Below are 13,897 nucleotides of genomic sequence, written 5' to 3'. Positions count from 1 at the left end.
AAAATCTTCAGATTTGCATATAACATTGAACTGATTACTGATAAAACATTATTAAAAAATAACAAACGAAAACAATTGTTAATTATTTATTGTTTATTTTGCTGCAGAATCAACAATTACTTATAATCTAATTATAAGAATTAAAATTAATTTTTTTTTAATTTTTCACATTGTTATATTTTAACACTTAACATTTTCGTTTAAATCTTTGTGTTGGTGACTGTAAAACAGGATAAGTGATGAAATATCGATTATGTGTATGGGAGCTGGAATCTCTGGTTGAAGTTGCAACTAAAAAAAAAATTTTTCGAATTCTTAAAACAAGTGTTACACAAAGACAATAATATTCAGATTCCGATCCATGTATTATCATAAATCTCTTCAAGAGTAACGTGATGAGATATTGTCATTAAAGCTGCCTAATTTAATTGGAACATATAATGGGTCATGTTGAAAAAAAATGTTTTATTTTAAATGTTACTTAAATACTATCTGCAAAAATGGCATTGTCTTCAAATCAACCTAGATTCATTATTTTAAGCTTAATAGGAATCAGTATGCAAATTATTATATAATAATTTTATCTATTTTCAATATCTCCCATTTTAAAATGTTTAATTTGAATGAATTCATTTAGTTTCTTTTTTTTAAATTCAGAATAATTCAAAGTTCAGAATAGGAATCACTGGATAAAAACTGGTATTTCTACGTTTACATCATTAATAATGAATTTATGATTTTTTGATATCTTTCATATTTTATCTTTTTTCGTCTTCCTTTCGCAGAATTTTGAGTATTTTTTCTGTTAAAGATAATTTTATCTCGAAACAAACTTTAAAATGAATTTGTCTGATAATTTTTTTGTTATTTATTTATATTTATTTATTAATTATATATATTATATATTATATAAATAATATATTATATTATTTATATTTATTTATAAACAATTTTATTTTACTTATATTTAATTTGTTTTTGAATTCTCGCTTTGCTTGCAATATTGCAAAATTGGATTTGATTTCATATCTTGAATTCTGATTAATGTTTGTTTCTGAAGAATAATTTTAATCTTAATTGTGACCTTTCATATTGATGATTTTGTGAGAAGTCTGCTTGATTAGAGAATGGCTGTTTTCCCAACATCATATATAATAATACATTTATTATTTTCAGAAATATTGCTTTTTGTATTTGATGTATTATACATTTTTTTGCTCGTAACAAAACAAATTTTTTGAAATTTTTCGCAAAATACTTTTTCTTGAAATTTTTTTCATAAAATTTTTATTTTTAACTAATGTTTCCTTAATGGATAATTTTTACATTGAAAATTTCGAAATCTCAAATAAATTCATTCTGAATATACAATAAAAAAATATAAAAAAAATAAAGAGATAAAATAAGATAAATTTTTTGCTTTAAAATTTTAACTATATATATATTAACAATATACTATTATGTTATGCTATATTATATTATAATTTTGAAAACGAGGTATAATTGAAATGATTAGATGATCATATAATCAAATGATTCATCCTATATAATAGATAGTTGACTTTAATTTTTAAACAATTTTCAATGCTATATATTGAATTCTACATAATATATAATCATATGTGATTTTCTATATAATTATAATATATATATATATATAATTGATATATAGAACACATATATAATTGATTATATAGAATATCTCAAAAATCAATTAATAAAACTATTGGTGATTCCTGAGTTTCATTTCAAGTAACTTTTTTTTCTTTTATTTTGATTTTATTAGCAAATTAATAATAAAAAATATTGACACAGAATGTGTAGACTTATGACGACGCAAATTAAAACTAGTACAAATAAACAAATCAAAATAATAAAATAAATATATTAAGTAATTATTGAATAAAAATTATATCGAATTATACTTAATTTATCAATAATAATAAATTAAATTAGTTGTTATTTATATACAATGAATAAATTGAATTTATTCAAAATAAATAATAATAAAATTAATATACAAGATAAATATAAAGCTTTTTTAACAAATAAATAATATATATATAAATAATATATATTTGAAATAAAATTAAAAAAAATTCATTTAAAATTTTTAAAAATTTTACAAATTTTTAACAATTTGGACAAATTATATATTTGTGTTGTAATAAAATTAAAAGAATTTTTTACGAAAGTATAGCTATCACCATGGAATAAAATTAATAATGAAATTAAAAATAATTATCAAAAATGATTTATTTTTTTAAATAAAATTATTTTTAAATAAAAAATGAATTAAAAAATAAATTATAAGGAATATAAATATTTTATTTACTGCAAAAATGTAGTTATTATTTAATATGAAAAACATTGTTATACAATAAATCAATAATTTTCAAATAATAATTTTATTTATGAAATTGATGAGTAACGAATGACAGAAGTTAAATAATAGCTTTAATTTTTTTCTTATTTTTGCTAATTTGCTAATTTGATTATATCTTTAATATTAAATCACTTTTTCTCACGTAAATTATTACAATTAATATTTTTTTTAATATATTATTTTTTAATATATATATATTTTATAAAGATGATATTTAATTGTTTAATATTTATATTCTTAAAATTAATTCTTCTTAAAATTCTAAATTTATGAATTTCTTATTTTAAATGCACGATAATTAATTTTATTTTTGTCATTCTTGTATTGTCTCATTTTGTCTCAAAATTGCTGAACATTTTTGTCAGTGTTAAATAATTTCAATTCCTTAAAAATTAACATTTTTTATAAAAATATTCTAAAATAAAAATTTTGATAAAAGTTCATGAATTTGTTTGAAAATTTAAAAAAATGTAACCTAAATGTTCCATTTAAGTGATACAAAACAAAATATTCTGTACTATGAGATAGGTAATCACCTACTTCATATATATTATAAAAATATCAATATTCTTTTATATAATTATGTATAATCTTAAAACTTAATGAATAATCTTTTATATATTTATATATTTTATATATTTCTTTTATAGTTTTTTTTTTTATTTATATATATATATAAATTAGTAGTATATATAAATTTATATACTTTTCATAAATTTAAAATTTCTCTTTAGATGCTTGTATCAGTTACAAATATATAGATAACAATTTGAATCATGTGATATTTTATTTTCTCCATTCTTATTTTTCTCATTCATCGCTGATTATTGAAATAATATAATATTTCTAGTTTTCATATACTATTTTATTTTACGAATTTCTTTATTTAATATAATTATAAAAAATTCGATTTTGAAATAAGATAATATTTTTTAAATATTACCTTATTTGAAATCTAATCTTTGTTTTAAATTTTAATATGATCAGTTATGTCCTTGATAATATAAACTTGAGATTATTTAAATTTATTTAATTGTCAGGTTGTTATGTGTGTATAACTGTAAGGAAGCCAATTTAATTACAATAATTAAAATAATAATTAATATTATCTATATAAATCTAACACAAAATCATTTATGATAAATCGTTTTTCTTTACTAAAAAATGACATAAAATAGATTATTCTTATTGTTATATAAAAATTGTTATAAAAAATATATTGTTATATAAAAATTACAAATTAATATAAAAATTATTTTATTTTTTATTTACTTATTTATTTTTTAATAAATTTTTAATAAACACAAATACTTATCAATTAAGTTATAAGAAAAAGTTCCTTACGATGATATCCTTATAAGAAAAAGTTCCTTAGGATGATAACATATATATTTAGCTCAAGATGTCAGAGTTGTCTCTCCTATAATGTACAATTATTTAAAGCAATTTCCAACATAAAAACAGCTTTAGAAATAAAAGCTTAATAATTTGTACTTTCATTATATGAATATTTACGAAAAATATGGAATAAAAATTAAACTATACAAAATAGAAAAAAAATATAGAAAAAAATTAAATTCGAAATTTTATCTTTTCTTGTGTTTTATAAATTTTCAAAAAATTTTATTTTCAAAACTTAATTTCTCTCGTCTTAATTTTTTCAAATCTTATTTTTAAAGATGTTCATTTAAGTAAATAATTTTTAAAAAATTTCTTATGCTCATCTATATGAATTAAATCATACAATTCTATAAACAAAATTCTACAAACAAAAATTATCTTCTCTCCAATAAAGTATAAATTCTAATAAGTAACAGACATAAAATATAGATGCATTATTACATATATATGAATAATACAAGTATTATATTTTTATTGTTATTTTTATTGAAAGTAATTTATTGTATTTTTGAATATAATTTTTGAATATATGTATAAAATAAAGTTCGATAGCATGGAACAAAGTGCACAAAATCAATAGTACATAATGAGATATATCAAAAACAAGACGAAAAAATTTATTTATTTATATTTTATAAAAAATATTTTATATAAATATAGGATATTTTTAAAAATACCTCTTTGAAAAGTGAATTCTAAATATCAAAATAATAAAAAATAATACATATATGATATCATATATATTACATATCAATATTATATATATACATATATAAGATCATATATATTCATGTATTTTCAATAACTCTTAATTAATGAATTAAGTAAGTACTTTAAATTTTTATTAGATAAAATGCTTAGTTGTGTAAAATTGTTCAAACAATGAAAAATGAAAGCAATATCAATATCCTTTTAAATACAAAAATAACTGTTTCTGAATTTTCATGATTATTTTGAAATCTACGTAATTTATTATTGATTAATGAAGTTATAATATTTTGAATAAATTATCACAATTTCCAATTTTCAGTGATATATAATGATTACATAACATTTCATTTAAAAATTCATTGCATTTATCAGAATCATTGCATTTATAATTATTATCAAAAATTATTATTATCAAAAATTTTTTATGTGAAGTTCTTTTGCTATAAAATATTACAATCTGACACATAATCAATGTTCTAGAGTCAAAAATTTAATATATATGAATATACATAAGGGCAAAAAAGGTATTTTATATGATGTTTTATCATGATTTTATAAAAAATAATTGAAATATTATATACTATAAATCATTCTATTATTTTTAAATATACATATAAAAGATTTAAAAAATTTTTTAATTAAAATAAAAGATCCTAAAATTTTTTAATGATCAAGGATTTTATTTAACATGAGATAAATAAAATTTTATTCATTATATTATAAGTAATGAAAAAATTGATAACTATTGAATTATTATTAAGGAATATAGAAAAATTAATAAGTGAATAATTGGAAAAATATTTAAAAAAATTTATAAATCTTGCAAAAAGAAAAAAAATTCGATATTGTTAAAGAAAAACATTAATATTCGATTAGATTTTATTAAAAAAAAAAATAATAAAAAATAAAATTATTATGTGAATAGAAGTTCTTGAATTTTGATGCAAAAAATAAAATTTTTTCTTCCAAATAAATATAGAAATAAATTTCTAATGTAAAAATATACATACCGGCTAATGTATCTATTATACAAAATTTATAAAATTATGAATTTTTAACAATATGAAAAAACTTTCAAATACTTGAATGGTTTTAGAAAAAAATATGGTACTAATATATAGACTATTTTTTCTTTATAATTATTTTCTAAAAATTTTTTTACGTCGTTGATTTTTTATTATAATATATATATTTTTTATTGTCACATAAAATGTGTGTGTGTGTGTGTGTGTATTAAATACATATATTAAAATATATTAAAATATATTTAAATTTGATCATATTGACATAATCTTGATAAAAATAAAATTTTAAGAAATATTAAATATTGAACTTAAGTACGATTATATAATGAGCAATATAATGTTATAAGTAAAAAAGTAATGTCGAAGCAAAAAATAATCAATTATTTATTAACATATAATAGATAAGTTTATTTATATCTCATAGTATTTGGAAAAAGAATGATTAATATATCTATAAACGTTTTATAATGAAATATTCCAAGCAAAAACAAATTGAAACAATTTTTATTTATGATCAAATTAATTGATTTAAAAGAAACTATATGAATATTCAAAGGACAATTTATTAATCAGAAATGTCCATTTCTTCTTTTTTATATTCATATAAACTTTATCAATATAAAAAATATTGAAAATAAGTAACATGAAAAATAAAAACATATAATACGAAAAAAATATATAAAGAATTAGTGTTATTGCTGGAAATCTGTATCCATTAATATCAAACGATAAAACGAAATTAGTGTTGAATATTAAAATATATTGAATTAGTATGAAATGTTGATATGTTTTAAATGAAAGAAGTTCGTTCATCTATTTCGTTCGTCCATTGATTCATTAAAATAGTAGATATTCATATTCATATATTCAGATATTTTCAAAATGTTATATTTTGTAGATAAACATATAAATTTAAAAGTGATGAAATATTTATCAGAAAAATAATATTCTTTTATGAGTCATTATTTATTAATAATAAACAAAGTAATTTACATTGCATAGAAATATGTATTATATGAATCACAGAAAATTTTAATTAAGATAAAGAAACAGGCAAGCGAAAACAATGGATAATAAATATTTGATATAATATTTTAATAATAAAATTATTGATTATTATTCCATTGATAATATTGAGAATAGCAGAAAATATGTAATATTTTTATCTAACCTCGATGAATAATTACAAAATATATCATTAAATTTATGAAAATATATATTATGAGTTATGAAAATATATGATACTGTGATAGTATATTATACAGTTTATTATTTCCTATCTATATAAGTTAATAATAAATATAATAATAATAAATAATTATAATAATAAATATAAAATTTAATTCATTGAATCGGGCATAATAATCATAATTAAAAAAAATTTTGAAATATTTTATAAAATTGTAAAATATAAAATTAATTAAGTATCGAAATAATCATAATTATTAATCTCTAAAAATCTTTTTTATTATAATTTTTCAACAAAAAAAATAAAAATTATTTAAAATGATTGTTACATAATTGAATAATATCTATCTCAAAATAATTTTTAATAGTTATAATTATATAGTGAAATAATGAAAGAATAAAACAATTCTTTCATTATTTTTAGAAGAAAATATTTGTATATATAAATAATTATATATATCACATAAATACATGAAGATGTATATATTATTAAAAAAAAAATAATTATTTTTTTCATTTGAATTATAAAAATTAAAATTTTCACTATTATAATTACTATTATACATGTAATATTAAATATTAAATATTATACATAATAATCTAATATTGATATTTAATATATAATTTATTACCTTTCTTAAATACATAATTTAAAATTTCAATAAAAATCAATTATTTTAATACAATTAATTTAAGATTTCAATAATACAATGATATCTCTATTGCTTGACATTTAGATTTTTTTTAAACGAATAGAAAAAAATAATATTATGTATTTTCTATTCTGCTTTATTTATAAATTAATAAACATCAAAATAAAATAACAAAATAATTAATATTATTGTAATAGTAATTGTAATAGTAAATTATTATATACATATACAATATAAATTATTATATTATAATAGTAATTGTAATAGTAAATTAACATGAAATTTAGGTATATAATTTTGTGAAGTTATAAAGTAACATTTAATATTAAATGTTCAAATTAAAACTCAATTTAATATATCTTGATTTTGAAATAATATAAATATTATATAAATATTTTCATATATTCTAAAGCATTCATAATAATACAATAGAGATAGTTTTGGAAATCGGGAGATAAATCAAATCATTAAAGAAAAATAAATATTTGTAGAATATTCATTGGTCAATATCACAAAAAAAATAAAAATAATAACAATAATACAAAATATAATGACACATTTTAATGAACATGTAATTTTATTTATTATAGTTTGTTAAATAGAATTTTTATGTTTGCGATTATGTTTGAGATTAATTTTTACGATATAATGTATTTCTTACAAAACAGAAATTGATCAATTTATTTATAATATATGCAAATATATATATATATATATATATATATATATATATATATATATATATATATATATATAAGTATATAATTAACGTATTAAAATACGTTAGAATCTTAATATCTTTCATTCAATCTTTTTTAATTTTTTTGTAGTTAACGATCTTATCTTATATTATTAATATAGTATTAGATATCTAATATCTATTAAAGAACTCTGTCATTCGTCTTAATTCATAATATTAATATCTAAAAAAATTGTTTTTCATTTGCTACATTCCTGCTGGATATACTCGGTAAGTGATAATAGTTATATAAGTAATAATAACTATATATATAATAATATATATAAACTATATATATAATAGAACCTCAATAATAACTTAAACCTTAATTATCTGATTATTTCTAAAAAAATTTATGGATAATTATTAAGATATACAAATTATAATAAAAGTGATGTAATAGCTTGAACAATGATATAAATGATGAATAAAATTATTGAAAGAATTAAAGAATATTAAAAGATTTCTAACGAAGAAAATAATGAAAAATGTAATATCTAAAATTTAAATGATATTCTCGCGCATTTTGAAGTATTCGTTACATCAGAGATAATCATTAGTATGAAGCAAAAAATATTTCCGCGAAAATATTATTAACTTTGAAAAATATTAGATAAAAATTTTGCAATTTAGCAATTTAACAAGATTAGGAAAACAAAAATCATTAAAAAAAAATATATATACAGATATGTATATATATGTATATATATTTGTATATATATGTGTATATATATGTGTATATATAATATGAATGAATAAAAATATATAAATATGAATAAATACAAATAAATAAAAATAACATATAAAAATTATAATTTTTCATATATAATCATATGAATCACCTAATTATTCAAAAAATTCGATTATTTGATGATTTCGAAAGATTAGTTTGAATAATCAAAATTCTATTGTATTAATAATAATAAAAAAAATTTTGTACAGGATGGCTTATCAAATATTATTATCTCATTTTATTACATGATAGTGAAAATTTTTTTAGATAGAATTGAATAATTTAAAAAAAGAGATATTCTAATCATACGAAGTTTTTTTAAGGATAAATAATATACGAAAATCATTAATATTCTTTTAAATGAGATTATATTTCCAATTCATATACCTTCGATTAAATTTTTTCAAGTTTTAATTTTTAAATTTCTTTACGATTTTTTGTAATATAAGACGTAAATTTTGTAAATAATTTGAATAATGAATCATATAAAAAATCTAAATTTCTGTGAATATTTCAGCTCTTCTCAACGATTCTTCAGTCTTAATTGAAGGAGTGTTGTTTCGAGCGCGATACCTGGGATCTACTCAACTTGTTTGTGAAGGAGAGCCTACCAAATCTACACGTATGTGCCAAGCAGAAGAAGCTGTATCTAGGATAAAGGTACGCTTGTTACTATCATATTCTATGTTTATATTTTATGCATAAATTTTTTTTTTATAATTTTTCGTTTCTCATCTTTAAAATTATATTTTTATTTCTTTAAATCAAAATTTTTTTAATTCCACATTAAATTAATCTAATTTGAAAACTAAATCTTTGAAAGCATATTCTCGATATGTTTTAATATCTTAATCAATTGATATATAAAATGTGCATATTATATTTTAATATTGAATTACAAATAATCTTTTTACAAAAGTTAGAAGTTAAAAAGTTAGAATTAAAATTATAATTAAACTTATACATCTTATATTTTCATTATTTTTTAGAATTACATTAGAGATTATATTATATTTTCATTTTCATTATAATTTTAGAATTACATTAGAGATTATATTTTCGTTGTAATTTTATTATCAATTAATATTTTATATATACCATTTTTTATATAAATAATTGTATATACTCGATTATTTTTCAGATAATATTTTTTTGAAATTAAATAAAATATAAAATATTATATTTAATATTATTTTTTTAATTAATTTTTATAATTATAATATTTATGTATATATTATAATCTTATATTTCTATCTTTCTTTAGTTTTTAATAATTCTATTATTAGCTATGCATAAATTAAGACATGTAAAATAAGATATATAAATATTATAAGCTTGCAATTATTGCAATAAACGATGTGCTTTCCTATTTCAAATTAAACTGTTTGTGTGTTAATTATTTAAAAATTTTTAAAAGATTCTAATAAATTTCTTCTAATAAATGTAAAAGATTTTTTGCATTTTTTTTTAAACAGAATCATTATTTAGATAGCTATTATTATACATAACATGAATGTAAAATCATTAATCAACTATCATTAAATAATTAACTTATGAAGAATATTATATATATATATATATATACAATGAAAATATTATATATATATATATATATATATATACACAAAAAAAGTTTTAGATTTGATTTTAAAAATCAAAAAATATCAGAAAAAGTTTTTCTGATATTTTCTGTTTTTGAAAATTATTTCATTAAATAATTCATTTCAAAATTCAAAATATTCATTTTTAGTTACATGTATAGTATTGAATAAAAATATAATTCTATCTATTTATATATTTCGTATATTTTAAAGAAAAAAATTAGAAAAAAAATTTTATGTTACATATAATAATGAAAATGACTATATGAAATTTTTAAATTTTATAAGACATATAATAAAAATAATTAATGTATAATAAAGAGTATATAAAATACATAATATTTTAATATTATCTAAATATTAAAATATTGACACTTTAATATTTTATTATATTTCTTTTTAATTTATTAATGTTATTATGTTGCTTTTTACTTGCTTTAAGCATTTCTTAAGTTACACAAAATATTTTTAATAATATTAGGTTAATGATGAATGAATCAGCTATTTTAAAATTTTCATATTTTTTGAATTAAAGAATTGCTGTTAATAACTTTTGCGATAATAACATTATTTTTCTAAAAAATGAATTATTATTTTTATATATATGAGGTGCATACTTATTTAATTATTTATCTATTTATTGTTTATTGTTATTCACATAGTTAATATAAAAAATTATTTCCCACAGTAATCAATTTAAATATAATTTTTCTTTTCTTAAATCATAGAAATATAATTTTTTTATTTAATATGTTTTGTTGTACTATGTTGTATATATATTGTTATATTACGAACGCTTTTTAAATTTACATGTATTCTTGCTTTTTCAATAATTTATCTTTCAGTTTTCTGCATATTCTTCGAAATAACTTGTAAAATTTATTTTTATAAAAGTAATATTATTCATAAATAAAAAATTTTCATATTTATTTTTATTTGTAGTCAAATAGCTATTGAAGGAAATCTAAAGTATAAGAAAATAAAAATAGAAAATATATTTTTAGAATTATATATATATATATATATATATATATCAATTCTGTATATGTATATATTTATTAATTTTATATATTTAAAAATAAATATATTAATATTTATACTATACAATTATCATGTATCTATAATTATAAATTAAATCATATATATTAAATCTTATTTTATGAAATAATTAAAAATAAACTCGAAGAAGATAATATATATATATATATACACCGTATTATAGCTTTTAAGATAAAAAATGAAATGATAATAAATGATAAAGCAATCGCATAATGAAATATGAATTTTAAAATTATTAATAGTTTTATAATTTTTTGATAAATATAAGCATATAGATAATAATATACACAATTTATGATCAATTTCAAAAATAAATGAAAAAAAAATTAAATAAAACAAATAGAAGAAAATAATTATTTAATAAAAAAAATTTTTAGAAAATTTTTATTAATTTCGAATGTTGTAACAATTATAAAAGATACATTAACATATACAGAATATACAGAATAATAATAGGTTGATAAAATATCTTTAGATCAATTTTGGAAAACGATAATAACATGGTACACAGTAATTCAAATTTTATATAGAAGTGTAAATAATTTTTTAGAGAAAAAATATTCTAATTATATAAAAAAAGATTTTTTACATAATTTTATATTTAATAAATCATAATTTTATATTATTAAGTATCATGATAAAATTTGTTACTAATGCATCAAATTCTTGAGAACATAATGAAATGAAATTCAATTATGAATATCTGCAGATTATGAATCATGATTAGAAAATTAAGTGCTTCACTTTTGGCCATGATCAAGTCTTTTAATATGAATTATATATTACAAGTATGACAGCTACTATGTGGAACGTCATAGTATGAACTTCTGAATATCGAAATTAAATATAATATATGTATATTATGAATTTATCGAAATTAAATATGTCGATTAAACTAAATTTAAGAAAAAAACATTTTCGGTTCCTAAATCCGCTAAAATCTAAAATCTATTTTCATGATCCGTTTAAACTTGATTTCGTATCAATAATTATTTTAATTTTTTTATTGTCGATATTTCTTCGACAATCAATAAGTTTAAAGATGGATTTATTTTCAATATAATGAGGATAATAGAAATCGAAGCCGGAGATTTCCTCTTCACGCCGACTTCTTATTTTTCTTCTTTTTACAATAATGTTTCTGGAAATTCTTGCTCCAATATGTAACTTTATTGTTTCTTTCTTACTTTCTTTTTATCTTATAATACAAAAACAAAAATAGATTTATATTTTAATTCTGATTTGTTTTTCTTCTCGAGATATAATCAACTTCTATCTTCGGAATTCTAGTAATAGTAGTCCTTACGAAATCTCTGAGAGAAAGAAATTTTTTAATTTTTTCATTGATCAATGCCATAATAAATTGAGATGTGGCCAATTTATCTCTTTCTGAGAGATAATCAATAAAAATCATTTGAGCCAATTTTTCAATTTCGGCAGCTAACACTAAGATTGATTCCTTTCTTCACAATAATTTTGAACTACAATATAATTTAAATTTGATAATAAATTTTTTGCATTAAAACGGAATTCAATTGAACTTGATTTTGAATAATTGGAAAAATAATCGGCGAAAAGAGAAATTAATATGCTTCGCGCCAAATCCTTTAAATGAGATAATCAAGTCATAGTCTTAGTTATCTCACATATGTGTCTACACCATCATCGAATTGTGAATTCTTTTTAAGATGAAAGTCTGTCAAAATATGAAATGATACTTTACCACATATTTAAGTGATATGTGATTTGTATTTGCGAACGCTGACAAATGAGAATTAGAAAATAAAGTGTTAGCAAGAATAGTTGTTTGTCCAATATATCGCATAATTTTTATTATTTAGAAAATCTCTCCCGTTCGTTCCTGCTATTCAAATATTTTAGGATTGTTATTAAATATAAAAAAACAGTGTTGAATTGATCTGCTGAATTGATTTGCTGAATTTGCTCTTCGAAACAAGCGATCCGTTCATCTACTATTATTATTATTATTATAGAATACAATATTCTCGAAAAAAACAGAAAGCAATTTGTCCATTTTGATTCCGATTGATCAATATTAATCTTCAGTTTTTAATCATTTTTATATTTCATTAATTATATTTTGATAATTATCTCTTCCGCCGTAATTTTTATGATATTTTATATTATAACTGTCATACTTTAACAATATATTTTTTTGCATTATTAATTTATAATATATTTTTTTAGCATAATTAAATTATGGAAATGCTAATAACAAACGCTAATAAAAAAAATAACTGATATAATAAATAATTTCTTTAAATCTCTTTTTATTCTTTAAACTGTATAAATATTTATAATTTTTTGAATCAAGCAGTGTGGAAAATGCTTTTATTTTACTTATTATTTAACAGATTTATAATATGTATGAGTAATAACA

The 13,897-nt window shown here is 17.4% G+C and overlaps 1 protein-coding gene and 1 long non-coding RNA gene across 15 annotated transcripts in view; one reads left to right on the top strand and one right to left on the bottom strand.

The window, feature by feature from the left end:
* LOC107992898 (uncharacterized) overlaps positions 1-13,897 on the top strand; it is a 122,037-nt gene that overhangs the window by 48,439 nt on the left and 59,701 nt on the right. For 8 of the 14 annotated variants that reach the window (XM_062072083.1, XM_062072085.1, XM_062072077.1 and 5 more), the window contains one exon: positions 9,354-9,496. In XM_062072083.1, coding sequence (XP_061928067.1) covers positions 9,354-9,496 — 143 coding nt within the window. The remainder of the gene's footprint in view (positions 1-9,353; positions 9,497-13,897) is intronic. The other 6 variants (XM_062072084.1, XM_062072087.1, XM_062072079.1 and 3 more) reach the window with 1 other exon arrangement.
* LOC133665747 (uncharacterized) overlaps positions 1-13,897 on the bottom strand; it is a 101,985-nt gene that overhangs the window by 32,035 nt on the left and 56,053 nt on the right. The window lies entirely within an intron of this gene.

Source organism: Apis cerana, linkage group LG2, assembly GCF_029169275.1.
Source record: "Apis cerana isolate GH-2021 linkage group LG2, AcerK_1.0, whole genome shotgun sequence".
Lineage (NCBI taxonomy): Eukaryota > Metazoa > Arthropoda > Insecta > Hymenoptera > Apidae > Apis > Apis cerana.
This window is presented reverse-complemented; position numbering and strand designations above follow the sequence as displayed.